Raw genomic sequence first — 23,702 nt, 5'->3', positions numbered from 1 at the left:
GATCTGTGATTCAACAGTCTTGCATAATTCACAGTGCTCACCATAACACATACCCTCCCCAATGTCTATCACCCAGCCACCCCCTCCCTGACATCCCACCCCCACTCCAGCAACTCTCAGTTTCCTGAGACTAAGAATTCCTCATATCAGTGAGGTCATAGGATACATGCCTTTCTCTGATTGACTTATTTCACTCAGCATAATACACTCCAGTTCCATCCACGTCATTGCAAATGGCAAGACCTCATTCCTTTTGATGGCTGCATAATATGGAAATACATAAATAAAAATATATATATATATATACACACACCACATCTTCTTTCTCCATTCATCAGTTGATGGACATTGTGGCTCTTTCCACAGTTTGGCTATTGTGGACATTGCTGCTATAAACATCAGGGTGCACGTACCCCTTCAGATCCCTACATTTGTATCTTTGGGGTTAATACCAAGTAGTGCAAATGCTGGATCATATGGTAGCTCTATTTTCAACTTTTTGAGGAAACTCCATACTGTTTTCCAGAGTGGTTGCACCAGCTTGCCTTCCCACCAACAGTGTAGGAGGGTGCCCCTTTATCCACATCCCCACCAACAACTGTCATTTCCTGACTTGTTAATTTTAGCCATTCTGACTGGTGTGAGGTGGTATCTCATTGAGGTTTTGATTTGGATTTCCCTGATGCCAAGTGATGTTGAGCACTTTTTCATGTGTCTGTTGACCATTTGGATGTCTTCTTTGGAAAAATGTCTGTTCATGTCTGCTGCCCATTTCTTGATTGGATTATTTGTTCTTTGGGTGTTGAGTTTGATAAATTCTTTATAGATTTTGGATACTAGCCCTTTATCTGATATGTCATTTACAAATATCTTCTCCCATTCTGTCAGGTGTCTTTTGGTTTTGTGGACTGGTTTTTCTGCTGTGCAAAAGCTTTTAATCTTGATGAGGTCCCAATAGTTCATTTATGCCCTTGCTTCCCTTTCCTTTGGCGATGTTTCTAGGAAGAAGTTGCTGCGGCTGAGGTCAAAGAGGTTGCTGCCTGTGTTCTCCTTTAGGATTTTGATGGACTCCTGTCTCACATTTTGGTCTTTCAACAATTTTGAGTTTATTTTTGTGTGTGGTGTAAGAAAGTGGTCCAGTTTCATTCTTCTACATGTGGCTGTCCAATTTTCCCAACACCATTTGTTGAAGAGACTGTCTTTTTTCCATTGGACATTCTTTCCTGCTTTGTCAAAGATGAGGTGACCATAGAGTTGAGGGTCCATTTCTGGGCTCTCTATTCTGTTCCATTGATCTGTTTTTGTGCCAGTACCATACTGTCTTGATGATGACAACTTTGTAATAGAGCTTGAAGTCCGGAATTGTGATGCCGCCAGCTTTGCTTTTCTTTTTCAACATTTCTCTGGCTATTCGGGGTCTTTTCTGGTTCCATAGAAATTTTAGGATTCTTTGTCCCATTTCTTTGAAAAAAATGGATTGTATTTTGATGGGGATTGCATTGAATGTGCAGATTTCTCTAGGTAGCATTGACATCTTCACAATATTTGTTCTTCCAATCCATGAGCATGGAACGTTTTTCCATTTCTTTCTGTCTTCCTCAATTTCTTTCATGAGTATTTTATAGTTTTCTGAGAACAGATCCTTTGCCTCTTTGGTTAGATTTATTCCTAGGTATCTTATGGTTTTGGGTGCAATTGTAAATGGGATTGATTCCTTAATTTGTGTCTCTTCTGTCTTGTTGTTGGTGTATAAGAATGCCACTGATTTGTGTGCATTGATTTTATATCCTGCCACTTTACTGAATTCCTGTATGAGTTCTAGCCGTTTTGGGGTGGAGGCTTTTGGGTTTTCCACATAAAGTATCATATCATCTGCAAAAAGTGAGAATGTGACTTCTTCTTTGCCGATTTGGATGCCTTTGTTTTCTTTTTGTTGTCTGATTGCTGTGGCTAGGACTTCTAATACTATGTTGAATAGCAGTGGTGATAGTGGACATCCCTGCCACGTTCCTGACCTTAGGAGGAAAGCTCTCAGTTTTTCCCCATTGAGAATGATATTCGCTGTGGGTTTTTCATAGATGGCTTTTATGATATTGAGGTATGTACCCTCTATCCCTCTACTCTGAAGAGTTTTGATCAAGAAAGGATGCCGTACTTTGTCAAATGCTTTTTCTGCATCTATTTTTTTTAATTTTTTTTAAGATTTTATTTATTTATTTGAGATAGAGAATGAGAGATAGAGAGAGAGCATGGGGGGGGGGGTCAGAGGGAGAAGCAGAGTCCCTGCTGAGCCGGGACCCCAATCAGGGACTCGATCCCGGAACTCCAGGATCATGACCTGAGCCGAAGGCAGTCGCTTAAACAACTGAGCCACCCAGGCGCCCTTTTTCTGCATCTATTGAGAGGATCATATGATTTTTGTTCTTTCTTTTGTTAATGTATTGTATCACGTTGATTGATTTGCAGATGTTGAACTAACTCTGCGCCCAGGGATAAATCCCACTTGGTCGTGGTGAATAATCCTTTTAATGTACTATTTTATCCTATTGGCTAGTATTTTGGTGAGAATTTTTGCATCCATGTTCATCAAGGATATTGGTCTGTAATTCTCCTTTTTGATGGGGTCCTTGTCTGGTTTGGGGATCAAGGTAATGGTGGCCTCATAAAACGAGTTTGGAAGTTTTCCTTCCATTTCTATTTTTTGGAACAGTTTCAGAAGAATAGGTATAAATTCTCTAAATGTTTGGTAGAATTCCCCTGGGAAGCCATCTGGCCCTGGGCTTTTGTTTGTTGGGAGATTTTTGATGACTGCTTCAATTTCCTTAGTGGTTATAGGTCTGTTCAGGTTTTCTATTTCTTCCTTGTTCAGTTTTGGTAGTTGATACATCTCTAGGAATACATCCATTTCTTCCAGATTATCTAATTTTCTGGCATGTAGTTCCTCATAATATGTTCTTATAATTGTTTGTATTTCTTTGGTGTTGGTTGTGATCTCTCCTCTTTCATTCATGATTTTGTTGATTTGGGTCATTTCTCTTTTCTCTTTTGGTAAGTCTGGCCAGGGGTTTATCAATCTTGTTAATTCTTTCAAAGAACCAGCTCCTAGTTTCGTTGATCTGTTCTACTGTTCTTTTGGTTTCTATTTCATTGATTTCTGCTCTGATCTTTATTATTTCTCTTCTCCTGCTGGGTTGAGGCTTTATTTGCTGTTCTTTCTCTAGCTCCTTTAGGTGTAGGGTTAGGTTGTATATTTGAGACCTTTCTTGTTTCTTGAAAAAGGCTTGTATTGCTATATACTTTCTTCTTAGCACTGCCTTTGCTGCATCCCAAAGATTTTGAACAGTTGTGTTTTCATTTTCACTTGTTTCCATGAATTTTTTAAACTCTTCTTTAATTTCCTGGTTGACTCATTCATTCTTTAGTAGGATGCTCTTTAGCCTCCATGTATTTGAGTTCTTTCTGACTTTCCTTTTGTGATTGAGTTCTAGTTTCAAAGCACTGTGGTCTGAATATATGCAGGGAATAATCCCAATCTTTTGGTACCGGTTGAGACCTGATTTGTGACCTAGGATGTGGTCTATTCTGGAGAATGTTCCATGGGCACTAGAGAAGAATGTGTATTCCGTTGTTTTGGGATGGAATGTTCTGAATATGTCTGTGAAGTCCATTTGGTCCAGTGTGTCATTTAAAGTCTTTATTTCCTTGTTGATCTTTTGCTTAGATGATCTGTCCATTTCAGTGAGGGGGCTGGTAAAATCTCCCAGTATTATTGTATTGTTGTCAATGTGTTTCTTTGCTTTTGTTATTAATTGCCTTATATAACTGGCTGCTCCCATGTTAGGGGCATAGATATTTACAATTGTTAGATCTTCTTGTTGGATAGACCCTTTAAGTCGGATAGAGTGTCCTTCTTCATCTCTTATTATAGTCTTTGGTTTAAAATTTAATTTGTCTGATATAAGGATTGCCACCCCAGCTTTCTTTTGGTGTCCATTAGCATGGTAAACGGTTTTCCACCCCGTGACTTTCAATCTGGGGGTGTCTTTGGGTCTAAAATGAGTCTCTTGCAGACAGCATATCGATGGGTCTTGTTTTTTAATCCAATCTGATAGCCTGTGTCTTTTTATTGGGGCATTTAGCCCATTTACACTCAGGGTAACTATTGAAAGATATGAATTTAGTGCCATTGTATTGCCTGTAAGGTGACTATTACTGTATATCGTCTGTGTTCCTTTCTGGTCTATGCCGCTTTTAGGCTCTCTCTTTGCCTAGAGGACCACTTTCAATATTTCTTGGAGGACTGGTTTTGTGTTTGCAAATTCCTTTAGTTTTTGTTTGTCCTGGAAGCTTTTTCTCTCTCCTTCTATTTTCAATGACAGCCTAGCTGGATATAGTATTCTTGGCTGCATATTTTTCTCATTTAGTGCTCTGAAGATATCATGCCAGTCCTTTCTGGCTTGCCAGGTCTCTGTGGATAGGTCTCTTGCCAATCTAATGTTTCTACCATTATAGATTACATAACTCTTCTCCTGAGCTGCTTCAGGATTTTCTTTTTGTCTCTGAGACTTGTAAGTTTTACTATTAGATGTTGGGGTGTTGTCCTATTTTTATTGATTTTGAGAGGGGTTCTCTGTGACTCCTGGATTTTGATGCCTGTTTCCTTCCCCACGTTAGGGAAGTTCTCTGTTATAATTTGCTCCAATATACCTTCTGCCCCTCTCTCTCTTCTTCTTCTGGGATCCCAATTATTCTAATGTTTTTTTGTGTTATGGTATCGCTTCTCTCTCGAATTCTGCCCTCGTGATCCATTAGTTTATCTCTCATTTTCTCAGCTTCTTTATCTTCCATCATTTGGTCTTCTATATCGCTAATTCTCTCTTCTGCCTCATTTATCCTAGCAGTTAGTGCCCCCATTTTTTATTGCACCTCATCAATAGCCGTTTTGATTAAAACTTGGTTAGATTTTAGTTCTTTTATTTCTCCAGAAAGGGTTTCTCTAATAACTTCCATGCTTTTTTCAAGCCCAGCTAGTATCTTTAAAATCATGATTCTGAACTCTAGGTCTGACATCGTACTAATGTCCATATTGAGTAGGTCCCTGTCAGATGGTACTACTTCTTGTTCTTTTTGTTGAGGTGATTTTTTTCTGTCTTGTCATTTTGTGCAGAGGAGAATAGATGAATGAGAGAACAAAATGCTAACAGGGTAACAACATCCCCAGAAAATATACTCTAAACAAATCAGAAAAGACCTGAAACCAGGGGAAAAGAGAGGAATAGAACGAAAAAAAAAGAGAGAAAAAAAGAAAAAGATAAAGATAAAAACAAACAAAAACAGAAGAAAACAAAACAAAAAAAAACAGAATATGATCAAATATGATCAGGCTGGTGCATAGATCAGTGCCACACACTAGATTTTGGGTGTATTTTGGTCTGTTACAAGAAAGTGCCTCCCAAAATTTTAAAGAAAGAAAGACTTATATATGTACAAAATAAGGGTTGATATGATGAAGGGATGGAATATGATTGTAAAGATGAAAATTATAAAAAATTTTATAAAAGGAATTGATAAGAAATTGTTTGAAAAATGAAAGAAGAGGATTTAAAAAAAAAGAAAGAAGAAAAAAGGGGCAGAGAATGTGATCAGGCAGGAGACTAGAACAAAGCCATACACTAGAGATTTAGGGTGTATTTTGATCTGCTAGAAGAAAGTGTATCTCGATATTTTCAAGAGAGAACAACATATATATATGCTAAATTAAGGGTAACTACTATGAAGAGACAGAATATGACTCTAAAAATGAAATATAAAAATGTTTTTTTAAAAAAGGGATTGATAAGATGTTGGTTGAAAAAGGGAAAAAGAAAAACTCAAAAAAAAAGACAGTTAAAAAAAATTAACTTTGAAAGACTAAAGAATCATGGTAAAAAAGCCATGAATTCTATGTGCAGTATTCCCCTAGTGCTGGAGTTCTCCCGTTCTCATTGATCCGTAAACTTGGTCTTGGCTGGCTGTTCTTGCTGATCTTCTGGGGGAGCGGCCTGTTGCCGTGGTTCCCAAATGTCTTTGCCGGAGGCAGAATTGCCCCGCAGTTGTCGGTCTGGGCTAAGCAAGCTGCTCGGTTTTGCTCTCAGGAACTTTTGTTCCCTGCAAGCTCTTGGTACAGCTTTGGAGGACGAGAGTGAAAATGGTGGCCTCCCAATCTCCACCTGGAGGAGCTGAGAACTCGGGGCCCCGCTCCTCAGTGCGCCCCCAGAGAAAAGCAGTCAATCACTCCTCTCTCCCCGGTCTCCGGCCGCACTCCGTGTTCACCCAGCCTGTGACTGAGCTGTTCTGTGTCTGGCACCCGACTCACTGTGGGGTCTCCAAACCCAGCAGATCCCTGCGGTGCGCTCCCGCGCCACTCCTCCCGGGGGAGGAAGGGGAGTCTTCCCAGAGCTGCCACTTGTTGGGTCCTTGCTGGAGGAGCAGTGGCCCGACTGGGCCGTGGATCATGGTTTATGGCAACCCCAAGCTGAGAGCCCACGCCTCAGCTCCGTCTCTGCAGCTGGCTTCCCTGCTACGATACCTGGGAGCTCTGCTGCACTCAGGCACCCCCAGTCTTTCTGTGACCCCGAGGGTCCTGAGACCACACTGTCCCACGAGCGTTCCACCCACCGCTTAGCCACTGGAGCGACGTCCCTCAGCGAAGCTGACTTCTAAAAGTTCCAGTTTTGTGCTCCGCAGCTCTATCACTTGCCAGAAGCGGCCGATGGAGGCCCCCTGCCCCGCCGTCCATCCTCCCGAATATCGCCTCGTATTCATTTCTCTGCACATCCTACCTTCCAGAACGTGGTCACTTTTCTATTCAGAGAGTTGTTGCTATTCTTTTCTTCAGTCTCCTGTTGAGCTCGTAGGTGTTCAGAATGGTTTGATCCCTATCCAGCTGAATTCCTGAGACCAGATGAAATCCAGGTCTCCTACTCCTCCGCCATCTTGCTCCGCTCTCCCCCAGAAGAAATCTTAAAAGCAGCAAGAGAAAAACAACTACCACATACAAGGGAACGTTGACAGGAATCATGGTTGATTTCTCACCAGAAAAAATGAAGGCTAGAAGGCAATAAGTCAAAATTCTTAAAGGTGTTGAAAAAAATACCAATTATCAATTCTATATCTAGTGAAAGTATCCTTCAAAAAACAGAGATAAATTAAAGACATTTTCACAGAGCATGTTTCCCTCTGACTAAATTATAAAAAGTGGAAAAAGAAGCTCTTCAGGGTGAAAAGAAATAATAGCAGGTGGAATATAGGTTTGCAGGAAACAATGAAGCATATCAGAGATGGCGAATCTTTAAAGATAAAAAGATTATTTCATGGGGTTCACCTACACAAAATAACCGCACTTTCAAACACCTAGCACATCATTACTCTATCATTTTATCCCTCCTCACCCCAGGAAAATTTTGACTTTGAGCCAAAAAATTAAATATTGTTAATGACCATTATTTAAAAATACTTGTTTCACAAATCAATAAACTTAACATCTAAATTAATAATATTAACATTAATATTTATGACAGCAACATTTTATTAAGTACCTAACATGAGCCAAATACATATTATTTATAAGTTTTACAAGTACCTTGAAAACTATGTATACACATGACAAATTAGAAAATTTAGGAAGACAAGTCAAGAAATTGGATTGAGAAGAGAAATTCTTTGCCAAAGTCACTTGGCTTTTAAGAAGCAGAGCTGGGATTCAAACCCAAAACTCTCTGATTCTAAATCTCATGCCTTGCTTCTTAGGCACTAATTATTACAGTAATAATAATTTGTATGTACAACTTAAATGTCCAATGTAGATTTGTGTTTTGTCAACCCATGTTCAATTTAGAGTATATTATACTACATACTTGCTTTTTCACATAATAACACGTTATGAACCTATAGCCATGTCTCTACAAATAGACATATTTCCTTTCTCTTAGTTGTGCATACTTTTGTCCATTGTAAGTATAATTTGAAATTTGTTTAATCAACTCCCTTTGGATTTTTTTAATTGGTTCCAATTATTTGTTACTTTAATTCTACAATGAGCACTTTTGAGTGTATATTTAAGGCCTTCTTTACTTATATTTTTGAGATATATCCTGGAAGTACAATTCTTAGATGAATTAGTGTTCACATTTTTACTTTTCATAGTTTGCCAGATTATCTCAAACTCTTTCCACACTAATATCATCTCTTTTTTATTCTTTGCCAAACTAAGTACAAAATGATAAGCGTTGTTTGAATTTTAAATTCTCTGTTTGTTAGTCAGATGTTTTCAATATTTTCCTTTAGTGTTTCTGTCCATGGTATCATGCTAATAAAAGTCTTCAATATGCCAGGATTATAGAAACATTTGCTCTTATTTTCCTCTACTACTTCATGATTATATACTTTACATTTAAATTTTAACTCATCCACAGGTGTTTTGTTTTGTTTTGTTTTGTTTTGGTATGGTTGTAAGGCATATACTTTTAATTTTTGTAACTTCATTAGCCAAATGTTCTGATTTATTGTTAGATAACTTCTCTAGGACCAGCTGAAACACCACCTCAATCTTTAAACTCCTCTTCACCTATATATATATGCCTTTTTTCTATACTCTCTTCTATTCCATTAGCCTGTCTTAATTAATCAATTTCTATATTTTTCTATTTCTTTTTTAATCTAATTCCAAAAATAATTCTCTCAGAAAAATTTTATCATAATCTCAATTACAAGGAAAATGTCAGATGTTTCAATATTTTCCTCCTCTGTCCTCTGTACCTAGCTGAGCTTATACATGTTAACCTATGGGATGCTAGCAGAAGTTAAAGGTAGTATTTCAACTAAAGAATGAAAAACAAGCAGATGAATTAAGATACAATACACAGCAGAAAACATGGAAGGGAAAGGAAGGTGGAATTAGCTTTAGATGATTATTCTTTTCTTTCTGTGTGTTCACTTTCTCAGATAAACAACAAATCTTCATTGATTCTTTAATGTCCAATTACTTTCCTAAGAAAGTGCTTCACACCTTTAAATACATAACATAGGGAAATTAGAACTCTGTTGATAAATGAGTTCAGAAGAAACCCTGAAAAGGTTTGATTCGTATAATTTTGTGTTTTTAAACCCAAAATTTGGGGGATGTTATAGTTTATACCAGAGTGAAATTAGAGACTTGTAATTACATGTCTGCTACCATAACTCCTCTAGGTTTTATGCCCAACTGGAGGCATGTGAATAAACCTGCAATGGAAGAAAGTGCTCTAAGAAGGAACTGACACATACTGGTTGATAGAGATGGTCTAAGGTGTTTCTATTTGTATATTAAAAAATCAGCCCAACCAAAACATATTATCTAATTAGCATATATACTTTATGCATATTTCATTAGTATGTATTCAGGAGTCAGTGTAAAGCATTTATCTGGTCAATGATTAATTTCCTAGGGGAGGCAAAAACAAGGCCTGCAGCAAGAGAAAGTGTCATTGGCAACATATTTTTCTAGAAAGTTATGGTAGTTAAAGATGAGAAGCCTACCCCCCCACCGCCCCACACACACACATGCAAAGCTCTGTAGCAAGCCAACACTCATGTGAAAAGTTGTTGCTTCCTGGGTACAGAAACAGGGAAACAACTTAAGTCCTACCAGAGAAAGAGAGGAAAGACATCTTGATCTCCTATGGCCTTCATTTGATATGCCTGGGTTTGAGACAGTGTCTGCTCCAAAGCAGAGACAGCCAGCCCGGCACTGCATGAGAGCACCCTTAATTCAGCTCGCAGTAATCTCCTGCACAATTACCTCTCCTGAATGAAACCATCTTGGGTATGGACGAAAGTATGGAGGACAGTGACTTAATTTTTTGATTAAAAAAAAAGGAGCAAGCGAGAGAAAGAAAATGATTTATAATAAGTCCATGGGAACATTCTGTACCTATCTCTTTTCTGATTAGAGAGGTGGCATGGAGCCTGGCTCATTAGGCAGAAGTAATGAGCCAGTCTATATGCCATCTCTAATTAGAGAAAAGATACAGTAGGTACAACTGTACCTATAAATTGATAGAATAAAGACAAAAATTATTTTAAAGTACCCTTTCCCTTGTAGCACTCTGATGCCCAAATCTTACGGAGAAAATTGTAATTAAAAAACTAAGCAACATTTGAAATAAACCCTTTCCAATGATATGTTTTCTAATCAGAAATTAAATTTATTTTTACATAGTTTAAAAACAAATATCATATTCAGTCCCCACTGTCCTTTTGAAGCATTCGTTCAACATTTAGTGCACTGAAGAAGAATAGAAGCAAGTCATCTCAATCCCACAGTGCATAGCAGACTAATTTATAGCACTTTCAGATAGTTTGAGCAACATTTGGTGCAATAAAACACTTTTAGAAGTACTAATGGGGATTAAATATTGAAATAAGGCTCACAAGATTTAATGTTTTATTAAGAGATTCTGCATGCAGAGTACTTTATAAAATTCTCCGATACACTAATTACTCAAACCCAGTTTCTAAATATATAGTTTCCTTCAATTACTTTTTCACATAAGTTTAGTTTGATCAAAGAACATATACAAATTAAAATAGTTATGTCTAGTCATTTTGTCCTCTGATCTCTCAACAATTCTATAGAAAGCTATCATTATCCTTACTTTCAAGAAAATAGGTGTTCAAAGAGGTTAATAATAGTTGCCACTCAATGAATATTTACTATATGACAAGCAACATATTCTACCCACACATGATCTCATATAATTCTTGTTATAGTCCTATAAACTATTTATTAAAACATCATTTCATAGATTAGAAACCTGAGATTTACAAAGGATACATATTTTCATCAAAGGCACACAACGGGATTGGATTTAATTCTAAGTTTTTTGACACCAGGGGTAGGAAATTTAACCACAGAGTTTTAGGATGTATTTTGAATATCAAAAATACACACCTTCTCTCTATAAACTAGATCATGTCTAGACAACTCAGACCACAGGGCAACGCAAATTGAAATTTTGCATTACTTCAAATTACTAACACCTATCACTATCTACATGACAACTCCACAGCCATGACAATTTATGCATTTATTGAAAGTATTTGAAAAAATTGAGCATCTACCATATACAATTGACAGGATTGTGTAACTACCAGAATTTAAATTTAGCAAAGTCACTGGCCTTAATTAAGGTCAATATAAAAATTGATGGTATTTTTATATAATAGAAAATGAAGTTCAAAAACATACTCAGTATAATTGCATGAAAAAAGAACCAACAAATACATAGAACTAAGTCTTATAAATGAGTGAGACTTCTGGACAAAAAATTAACAACATTGCTGGAAGAAATTAAGAAATGCATTATATTCATGGATTGGAAGATGTGATATCATATAGATGCCCATTTTCCCAAAATTGAGTTAATGATTCAAATCCCAGCAGAAGTTTTGTGAAAATTGTAAAACCACTTCCAAAATTCATATAATAGCCAAGAAAATATTAAAAGGGAAAAGAGTTCAAAAATTAAATACTTACAGATTTTAAGACTTTTATAAAACTACAGCTATGAAAACTAAATATTTTGATTCAAGTATAGGCAAACAAATCACTGGAACAAAATAGAGAGCTCAGAAACAAACCCATCTTCACATATACAGGTATATGATTTGTGACAATTACCATGCACTGCAGGGTAGTGAAGAAATGATCTGTTTAATGAAAATGGTTCTGGGTCAATTAAATATTCAGGTGAGAAATAAAAAATTAATCTTGACCCCTACTTTATACCACACCCAAAAATAAATTCAAATAGAAAACAGACCTAAATTTGAGAGATAACATAATGGCATTTCTAACTAAAATGTAGAAAGAATATCTCCATGAGATCAGGGTCTGCAAAGATTTCCTAAACAGGACATAAAAAATACTAAAAATAAAAGAAAAATTAGTAAATTGGACTTCATTAAAATTAGGAACTTCTGTTGATTAAAAAATACCATTAAATGTTCAGCAACTACAGTGTGCCAGATTCTAGAAAAACAGTAATACTTTTCATGTATAGACTCTTTTGATCCCCACAATGGAACTGTAATGTCATCATCATCATCATTTTAAATTTGGGGTAACTAAAAGAATACTAGAACTCTAATTCAAAAGGATACATGCACCCCATGTTTATAGCAGCTTTATTTACAATAGCCAAGATATGGAAGCAGCTGAAGTGTCCATTGATTGATGAATGGATAAAGAACACATGTGAGATACACACAACACACACACACACACACACACACACACACACAATGGAATAATATTCAGGCATAAAAAGAATGAAATCTTGCCATTTGCAACAACATGGATGGAACTAGAGAGTATAATGCTAAGTGAAATAAATCAGTCAGAAAAAGACAAATACCATATGATTTTATTCATATGTGGAATTTAAGAAACAAAACAAATGAGCAAAGGTAAAAAAAAATAAGAGAGAGAGAGGCAAATCAAGAAACAGACTCTTAATTATAGAGAACAAACTGATGGTCACCAGAGGGGAGGGGGTAGGGGGATGAATTAAATAGGTGATTGAGATCAAGAAGTGCACTTGTCATGATGAGCACAGGGTGATGCATGAAAATGTTGAATCACTATATTATACACCTGAAACTAATATAACACTGTATGTTAACTAAGTGGAATTAAAACAAAAACTTAAAAAATACATAAAATAAATAAATTTGGGGTTACTACATTTTAGAGTCATTAAAAAGTTGTTCCAAGTCACATGGCTACTGAGTGGAGAGAGGGGATTTGAATCCAGGCAGACTGACACCAAAGTTTAAGGTCTTAAGGAACTGTGCAGACAATTGTTCAAAGGCATATGTAGGTATACATGTGTGTCTGCATGGACTACACAGATATAGAAACAGAGGTATAGAAATATAGACATATATAGTGATGTCTAGCAAATAACTGCTAATAATATTGAAATATTAGGAATAATCCAAATGCTCATTAATAGGAGCTTGTTTTAAAGTTCTTGTTCCAGCTATACAATTGTGCACAATGAAGCAATTTTAAATGAGAAGGCATATTAACATGGAATGTTGTCCATAACATTTGGAGGGAAAGTATTTATTTTTAGAGGGCTCAGAGAAAGCATATGTATTATAATTTCATTTTTGGAAAATTATATTTATAACCATATCTCCAGCAATATGTACTAAAATTCTGGAAGGGTATAAAAAATTTAGCTGTATCTATAAAGGTAGAAAAATGTAAAATATTTTTTATTCCATAGAGTTCTGTATTGTGTGAATTTTATTATAATGAGTATTTATTATTTAATAAGATAATATTCCATTTTTAAAGTGCAGGCAATTTATAGACAATTGTGCTAATTATTTCAAGATAATTCTAAATTCAATTTCTGTTTTTATTCAGGATGTAGTGTATAGTATCTTTTAAGCCTATACGGCCTGTTTTTATGGCAGGAAGATATGAACACCATAAATCCAGCTTATTATTGTTGAATATTATTTTTTAGTCTCCAATACTCTAAGTCCTACTTTAAAATTCAAACCAAAAAAATGAGAAAATATAGTTTATCATTCATTGTTCTTATTTAAAAATTGATCTTAATAGGTTACAGTTCAATTTTAAAGTTTCCCTAGTATAGTGGGTTGAAGAGTGATCTCCAAAATGTATGTCCACCTGGAACCTGAGATTGTGACCTTATTTGAAAATAGGGTTTTTGCATATGTAATGAAGGATCTGGAAAGGAAAGCATACAGGATGGAGGGGGGGTGATAAATTTAACCACAAGTCCTCTTAGAAGAGAAGAGAAGGGAAGAGCGCACGGGGGAGAAGCTCATGTGAACATGGAAGCAAAGATTGGGTCTGTGCAGCTACAAGCCAAGGAGCACTATGAACTTCCAGAAGCCAGAAAGAGCGGCACAGAACTGATTGGAACCTCCAGAAAAAGCTACAAGCCAGGGAGCACTATGGACTTCCAGAAGCCAGAAAGAGAGGCACAGAACTGATTGGAATCTCCAGAATAAAACAACACTGCAAACCCTTGATTTCAGATTTATAGGCTCCAGAACTGTGGGAAGAGCACACATATCTGCTGTATTAAGTCCACCCAGTTGCTGCTAATTTGTGGCAACAGCCCTAGGAAACAAATAAACCTAGATATTTTAAAATATTATTTTTGACACTTTCTTTAGGAATACTGTAACTGGATAAAATAATTTTCTGAAGTCAGAATCTTACCATTCAAACTCTGTCCTATTTGTGTAGTACCAGAGGCAAAATCTGTAATTGAACCACTTAGAGTTCTTGCATCAAATGCTGTATTATCCTCCTCCAAACCATTGATGAAGAAACTGATTTTTGTCTGATGCACCTGCAAGAAATTATCACCATTATTATTTTAATTGTGTAACCTTGTATTTTATAATAACTACATTTCAGCACTCTTTCTCAAGTTAATTTCCTACTTCACTACTTTCCTCAGTTGGAAAGACTGAAAACAATTTATTTTAATGGCTCAATGATATATCTGTGTGTTTATATATCTAGATATGAACCTACATATTAAAGTTTTGTGCTGTGATATCTACCAGGGTATTCACAGGTATATGTAATTATTTGTCCCATATATTTAAGCTCTGACTGCCGTGCCTTCATAACTTTTTTGAGAATATGCTGTTCCTTTAGATACTAAATTTGTTATAACCATATTTGGAAATAAACAGAAATGAATACAAAAGTAAGAAATATTCAAAGCTAGAGATACCAAAAATGTATAATATATGGATATAATACAATTTAAGTTGCTAATAGAAAATTTTTCTTGTAAGTATTTCCTTTATTAGTATTGGTACCATAGTTGGTGATACTCAGCTGTACTTACTTGCCCAATACAGAATATAAAAATTTGACAAAAATATTCTAGGCTAATTAATCCGACACCTAACAACTCTCTACATCAGTTTTTCTGTAAACAGGCAGAGAATAAATACTGTTTATCTGCAAGCCAAGTGATTTGACTTTGTGGTCCAAATGGTCCAGGTCACAACTGCTCAACTCTGCTATTGTAATAGGACAACAGCCAGAGACAATACACATGTGAATGAGCATGGATGTGTTCCAGGGAAATCTTATTAAAACATTTGACCGGGGCACCTGCATGGCTCAGTCAGTTAAGCATCTGCCTTCAGCTCAGTTCATGATCTCCGGGTCGGGGGATTGAGCTCCGTGACGGGCTCCCTGCTCAGAGGGGAGCCTGCATCTCCCTCTCCCTGTCCCCCTCCCCTCGCTCATGTTCTACCTCTCTCTCTCAAATAAAATCTTTTTAAAAAATAAAAATAATAAATAAAATAATAAAACATTCAACCAATCAGATTTGTTCCAGGAGTTGTGGCTAGATGATCTTTCAATTACATTATAACTGTGGAATTATGAAATTTTATTTGTGTGCAGTGATACCTGAATAGTCAATTCAAACAGTTATGCAGACTACTTCATGGATGGTATCTATACAAAATCTTCAATGATGGCAAGTATTTCTGAATAAACTGATCAGCTGTTTGATATCAACTTTAGTATCTACAGACAGTCCTGTTCAAGTGCTTTTAACTTGAATGTACAGGGAATTCCTGGTGCTCTAGCCAAGGTGCTGAAATGGCAAACAAAACATGAAGGTGGGAGTAGGGATAGGGGAAAAGAGAGAAATACAATGTCTTGCAGTTGAAAGGCTAGATGCTAACATTTTAATTAAAAATACAATGAAATCAAAGCATTGCAAATGCTATTCTCCTAAAATTTCCTCACAATAATTGATGAAAATAGGCCATTCTCCAACATCTTTAGATCATTATGTGAGTGAGTGACTGTCTTACTTTTCAACAGCCCTCTCTCTCCAAACAAACAAACCAATCAACCAATCTTGGGAGTTAACAACATGATTACTTGGGAATATTAATTCTTCAAAAAGTTATTCCATATAGCTTTTCTCCATACTATCTAATCTGCTTTTATTAAAACCACGTAGTTCTTTAAGTCTACTGACCCCATGTTACATTTTACTTAATTATAAAACAAAGCCTTGACATAAAGACCCAAAACCACACACCAGCTCCTCGTGGGCCTGCATATATACCTCTCGGCTGGGTCGTAGGGCTGCATTTTTTTTTTGCATCCCATTTTTTACATCCTGTTACTGTCATTTGGTGTTTGACTGTTATCATTATAAAAGATACAGGCTTTTCTACTTTGTTATTTGTAGCATTATCTCATGTTTTACAACATCTTTGTGCAACATGCAGGCACATGAAATATAACTAGTGAAAAGTTCTCGATGGTATTAATGCATAAAAAAGAATGTGGTTCCATCTCTACTGTCTTTACCCAGCCAAAAGCTGATGAACAGCCAATTTTCCTTTATCACATTAGCACAGCCATGAGGGAAACACATTTGTTCTAGTCAGCTACACTAAAGATACTATTACCAATCTAACATATACATGTTTTATATCAGCTGTATTCTCAGAGCATGAGAGAGCCAACAATATATTAACACTAGCATGACAGTTTATTTAAGAAAAGAAAATTGTCTCTGTAGAGGGACAGAAGTTAGAAATGTATGGCTAAAGCTCAGTGTCACTGGTCTAATAAAGGTAATAATTCTTGGCTTTCTTTATAGCAGGTAACACTCCTGTGACAGTTCTGTCATATCATTCAAATAAAAATGTTGTCTTTTACAAGTTTAAGTGCACCTTTATTTCGAGTCAGATAGAAAGCATGTTTTTGATTTTCTATATTCACTGTATTATATCTGTAGTCAAGAGTTCAGGACCTTCTTTTCTTCTTTTTTTTTTTTATCAACTCATCACATATTTGCTTAGTAGAAGGATTCAGTGTCACTTGCAGTGAATTCTGGAAGGATGTTTTCACTTTGTTGGTACTTACAAAATGATTAATGATGATCTCAAGCCACTCTCTTCTCTTGTCCCCCCCCCCCATCAACCACCTTTCTATAAATAAGATTAAATCTTCTTTGGTGTTCTGTACCATGTTTTATATTCCAAGATTCTCTTAACTACTTTGCAATTCTGGTCTGGGGCCCCATCACACTGGAACCGTGAAGATGCAGGTAGCTCTTGGCAATAGCTCATTCTGATGATCCCCTTGCCAGTTATCTGGAGGAATAGGAATATGTGTGGTGGAATTTCTGATTTGCTACAAGAAAGCCTTCTGCTAAAGTAAACTTCACACCCATCTCATTTTCCACCTCTCGGGGATTAGAGGACTTTGTACATTTTTATTGGTGTGGCTTGAAGGAATGAATTGGCCAAGCCAGTAGCAGGTGTAGAAAAGCCTTAAATCCCCTCATAAGACATTCAAAAAACACATTGGGAAGAAGATAGAAGGGAGCAGGTCATTCTCAACCCTTCATTCTCCTGAGGTTTTATATTTCATTTTAATGATTTTTTTTTTGTCAAATTTGTGTCCCTGTGGTAGTCTGTGCTCATTCCTTTGAGCATAAGAGTGTATTAGTTGTTTTTTGTTGCTGTTGTTTTAAATAGAATTCCTGACCATTCTCATGCCTGATTAGATGGGGGTATAATTCAAAATTCCAGAAAGTCATGCAATAGCTGAGAAGCTACCAAGAAAAAAAATACAATCAAGTCCACTTGGAGTATCATAACTATCAATCAGCTGTTCCACTGAAATGCCAAATTTTTGTTGCTCTTCTGCTCCTGCTGGCCACCAACAACCAAAAGAAAGTACTGAATGAGGCTAGGAAATATGCAGAACACCTGTGCTAACTTCCTCACCAGAGAAATGATTTTCTTGTTGCTTATATTCTTCTAATTTCATTTTAATTCAATAAAGCAGGAAGCCAGTACTCACACTTCCCCTATAAATTATAAATAAAGAAAATAATGTCATGATCCTTTTTCCCAAGGCGCTTATATGTATGAATAATTTTAATAGACTAGATACTGTTTGCATCACTATAAATGATGACGGTTGTTTTTGACTTAATTACTGATTCAGTGCAGTTAATAAAGTGTTGTCTTTTTCGAAGAGTTGCTTTGAGAAGTTGTGCCTCAATCCATTCATGTATAGTGTGTAATATAATTTTGGCCCTTTCCTGTGGGATCTATCTTTTCAGAACCAACTTACAAGCCTCCCAGAAATACCAGTTTCATTAATTTAACGGGCCTCATTTTAAAGCAAAACCATTTTAAGAATTTTGAATAATTCTTTATAGATTTAATATAAAATGATTTGGCAACATATCTTGAATTCAGATTCACCCTCAAAAGATGATGATGATGGATGATACAAATATAAAGATCATCATTTTGAATACTAAGAAATTCAGACAAAAAAGAAAACTACTGTGATATGAATCGGAAGGGAAAACTTTGTGGAAGAAACATGTCTTGGACTTTCTGAAATAGAAATTGCCCTAAAATAGAACTTCTATTTCTAGGTTAAAGAAGGCTTTGCAAAAAAGCATCCATAATTTTTTAAGCATAAGGAAGGCAATTTATTCTGAAAACTCGATAAGATTATTTTAAAATATCATAGGTATGTTTTGTTCCCTTACCTGAGCACATGTGGAATGTCCCTCTTACTGCTTACTATCCTAAACCAAAGGTTTTCTGAGGTTCTTCCTTACTCATCCCCTCCAATTTGATTTCTAACTAATCACCAAGAGCCAACTTCATCTAACTGGAGACATCGCCTCACTGTTCAATGATCACACAGTGCTTAATTCCATCTCCATGCATTGTCCAAGATATTTCTATGGGAATAACCTTGCTACTGTCTTTCACTTACCTAAATTTTTAGTATTTTTCAAACATATCTCAAGTCCTGAGTCTTTCAATAATCCATTTCCAGCTACTTCAGCATTATAAAAGTGTTCACATTTATAGAAAAATCAGCATGTTGGGCATTAAAATTGTTATGTGTATTTTCTCTGTTTATCCTTACAACAATCCAAGGAAGTTTTGTTATTATATCTCTATCTTAAAGGTAATGAAACTGAATCACAGAGAATTGAAAACAAGAAGGTTACAATATTCAAGGTCACATAGAAAGGTTGACAGGTTCCAGAGGCTGTTCAAACCGATTTTTATTAGTTACACCCAGTTAGCATTTCGAAGTAACAGCCATCTCATGCGTCAGACCCATCCGTGAGTCTCTCTGCCAGAACTCCACTCAGCGATGATTTCGGCTTCATGTCAAACACCTCCCACAATGAGAAGGGTAATAATCCTGATGAACTACATAATCACTTGTCATATTCCTGACACTGCGCTGAATGCTCTACTTACATTACCTTGTTGAGTTCTCAGATTGCCCTTCTGTAGCACTACTACCCCTAAAATAAGGACACTGAGTTTTAAGTGCTCCAGGGTCCCCCTTCTGCAGACTTGGGGAGCCTTTCATCTTTGAACAGCTTTTACTATTATAAATGATTAAGCTGAAAAAGATCTCCTTATAACTTTAATTCATAGTTCCTAGCTCTAACTATTGAAACTACACCAAACAAATCCAATCCCAATCCCTTTCCCATGGGAGAGCTCACAGATATAAAGAAAGATGGCATTTTCTCTTAAGTCTTCTTTAGGATAAATGTGCTTTGTTTCTGTTGTGTTCTAAATATGACATGGTTTGGGGTCTCTCTCTTCTTAAAACGTGGCTCTCTTCTTAAATACTGCAATCTCTACATGTGATTTGACTTGCCAAACTGAAACAGGATTATCACCTTAATATAATCCAAAATTGTATGCTAGATTTTTGGCACTGACATCATGCAGCTAAAACTGATAAATTAAGTTGAGCTGACTACTCACTAAAATACTAAGTCTTTTCTTTCTTACATACTGCTTAAAACACATCCACCCCATCTTGTATTTACACAGTTAGTTTCATCGACCCAAGGACAGAAATTTATATTTATCCATGTTACATTTCATCTTGTTAGATTCAGCCCATTGCTCCAGGATGTCAAAATCTTTTTGGACGCTATGTCTGTCATCAATGTATTTACCATCCTCCAAGATTTGTGTCATTTGCAAATTTGATGAGTGTGCCCTAAGTGCTGGGCAGAAGCTCAATAAATACTAATAGATTGATTGACTAATTGATACTCCAAAAATAAAACCACCAACACAATCTACACTGTTACGATTCTAAGCGATGAAGGCACCATTTTCTAACAGATAAATGTGTCATACAAGGATTCATCACCTTTGCAGAGTGACCTTGTTTACTAACATGAATTTTTATATAATTATAAATACTCTAGTCTATTAAATATTCCCTATTGAGCCACATTTATATAAACAATATGAATAAAAGAGTTGAGGCAATTATTCCAGGAAGGCTGATTTGGCAGAAATTAATCACTTGGGTTGCCCTTAAATATTTGGAATGTGCATGTGTTCCCACAACTAGTTTGATTCACTAAATAATGGCTTATATTTTCATTCCCTTTGACCATATGAAAGATTCTACAGGGAAATGACTTTATACACAGATAAATTCCTCAAAGATTTTTCTTGTTTTTGTTTCTACTTTTCATTTTCCATGAACTCATGTTTTATTGCAACACTTACTCCTCTCCCCTCCTCCCATCTTCCCATCCCCTCATCCCATTCCTGTGCCCTATACACATACACACACTTTGGTTTTCTTTCCCTCTGAGTAACTTAAACAAGCCAGGCCCTTGAAGTAGTCTACGCCTCAACATATTACATTTTCACTCTAGGTATGATGCTTTGGATTTGCTAGTTTCCCCTTCATATTTGTTAAAGCTCTCTGTTTACTACAACCTCATACAAACATGCCTCCAACTGAATCCATCTCTAAAAATTTAACATAGGAACATAGTGGTTTTCTTCATCTTATCTTGACTGGATGGGAAACTCTCATGGCCATTTCCTCCCAAACTGTTAAATTACTCTCTTTCTCTCTCTAAGAAAAAAAAAAACAAAAACAAACTATTAGCTTACACAGATATGTGATGGAAAAATCATCCAGTGGTCTGATTTATTGTTGATTTCATAGGGCAAGGGGATAGAGCCAGCCCATTTTCTGTAGATACTGGCTAGGAACATTTCATGTACAATTTCACATTTAAGAATGCTTTCAGTGTACAGATGATCACACTATTTTACACTCTTAATTATTTCACTATCTCATTGGTTCCTTTTTCTATTTTATCTATACAAAACAGAGGACTTCCAAAAAGTAACTAGAGTTAGCTGTAAAACACCCTAGTAACCATTCAGTATCTTATACCCCAAAATCTAGAAGTTATTTGTTATAACTATAATTTCCACTCCTTAAAACTAAGTCAACTTATTTTGTCTTCCATGTTTAGCAAGGAAACTGATGATCACATCTTTCACTAAAAGCCATAGCTTTAAAAAACAAACAAACATAGCTTTTTTGAGAATGGTTCTACTGTTTGAATATTTAATGAGCATATTATGATATGCTAAGTGTTATGCTATACATAAGAGATATATAAAACTCAAGTCTTTTCTATAAGGAATTTACAATCTGTAATGGAAATGGACCTATAAAAATACTTCCAATGCAATGTGGAAAATGCAATAAAATAAATATGAATAAAATGCTTGGGGACAAGGATGAGAAACAGAAATAATCTTAGAATTCTGCTTCTCCAAATACTTGCCCATTTCTCTTGTTCCCACAACAGTGGTACCTCCCAAATGAGTTGTCTATATGTGCTTTGTCCTGTGTCTCTTTTCTTATTCTCTCTGTAATACAGTTCAATTAATTTGTTTTTACTACTTAAAAAAACTGTCTCAAAATTACAGGTAAATTGCAAGAACAGTATATTTTTTTTCTGAAACATTTGAGATTAAATTTCTGACATATCCCATTATCCCTGAATACTGTAGTGTATTTGCTCTTAAAAAAAGACATTCTTCTATATAACCACAATATAATCATCAAAATCAGAAAACTAACATTGACATAGCCTTACTATCTTATTTTCAGACCAATTTAAGTTTTGCCAATTGTTCCAAAAATGTCCCTTACAGATAAAAAAAAATCTAGTCCAGAATCACATGTTGCATATAGTTATCATGATTCTTAGGTTTTTGATCTGGAACAATTCTTCTATCTTTCCTTGACTTTCATAATCTTAACACTGTTGAAGACCACTGTCATTTTGTAGGTTACCTCTCAATTTGGGTATGTCTGTTTCCTCAGGATTAGATGCAGGTCATTCAGGGATCATTACATTTTATCATGTATTATATAATTTCTACTTGTTCCATTATTGATAACTTTAACCCATATGAATAAACTGGTATCTGTCAGGCTTCTGCACTGTAAAAATACAGTTTCCCTTTATAATTAATAAGTATTTTGTGAGCAGATACTCAGAGACTGTATAAATATCCTGTTTCTAATTAAGCTTACATTGTTTACATTTATTACATTGTTACATTATTACATGAATGCAGACTCGTGAATCTGTATGTTATTCGGTGGGATATAATACTCCCAATATGTATTTTGATGCTCAAGTTGTTCCACATTGAGACAATGGAGGACTCATGAAGATGGATTCTGTGTCATATTGACATGTCCTCATAATTCTTTAAGTATCCTCTTGCTTTCTGACACAAAATATTCCAGGATCATCTTTACTTCCCTGCCCTAGAACCAGACATTTCTCTAAGAAATTCTGGTTTCTTTCTTTTTTAAGATTTTATTTATTTATTTATTTAAGAGAGAAAGTGCAAGAGAGCACAAGCAGGGGAGAGGGTCAGAAGAAGAGGAAGAAGCAGACTCCCCACTGAACAGGGAGTCCAACTCCGAGCTCAATACCAAGACCCCAGGATCATGACCTGAGCCAAAAGTAGACACTTAACCAAATGAACCAACCAGGTGCTCCAAAATTCTGGTTTCTTAAGTGATCAGTGACATTGAGGAACAAAGATCATTGCTAAGTATATCATACTGTTTGGTTGCTGTTCTCCCACACCCTCCCTCTCCCTCTCAATGGATAGAAGTAGGGACTATGAAGATGATAGATAGATAGATGATAGATAGATAGATAGATAGATAGATAGATAGATAGATAGATGATAGGCAGACAGACACAGATATTAGGTATACACATACATATACATGTGCTTCCATGTTGTTTCTACATCTATGTATATATGCTTGCATGCACACACACACATATATGAAGTGAGATTACAGTGATAAATTCAGTTCTAATCTAACACCCTTCATTCTGATTTTCTCTCTTTCCATATTTATAACTCCTTTTTCTGAAAGGGAGAAACCTACCTCCCTTTACCCTCAATAGGTGTACTTATTTGATGAATTCTCCTATACATCACTAATATCCAGGTGTTGTGGTACCCCTGCCCCTGAAGACACTTCTTTTTCACACTCAGGTCCTGCCATCTGTGCCAGGCTACTCCATTAAAGCATTCCTCCAGCCACTCAAGCTCTAACACTCCAACATTTTTATGCCTGTCACATCATCATAACTCCCTTATCATGGTCACCAATGATTTCCATGAGACTAAAAGCAAAGAGTAAATTCCCAGTTGTCATCTTACTTGGACCACCAGCAGCATTTGATGGTTCCCTCCTCCTTGAA

The 23,702-nt window shown here is 36.0% G+C and overlaps 1 protein-coding gene across 1 annotated transcript in view; it reads right to left on the bottom strand.

The window, feature by feature from the left end:
- USH2A (usherin) overlaps window positions 1-23,702 on the bottom strand; it is a 707,317-nt gene that overhangs the window by 652,091 nt on the left and 31,524 nt on the right. The window contains exon 3 of the mRNA XM_025892244.1: window positions 14,288-14,420. Coding sequence (XP_025748029.1) covers window positions 14,288-14,420 — 133 coding nt within the window. The remainder of the gene's footprint in view (window positions 1-14,287; window positions 14,421-23,702) is intronic.

Source organism: Callorhinus ursinus, unplaced genomic scaffold (genome assembly GCF_003265705.2).
Source record: "Callorhinus ursinus isolate GAN/ISIS: 27379988/994484 unplaced genomic scaffold, GSC_fseal_2.0 scaffold54, whole genome shotgun sequence".
Taxonomy (NCBI): Eukaryota; Metazoa; Chordata; class Mammalia; order Carnivora; family Otariidae; genus Callorhinus; species Callorhinus ursinus.
This window is presented reverse-complemented; position numbering and strand designations above follow the sequence as displayed.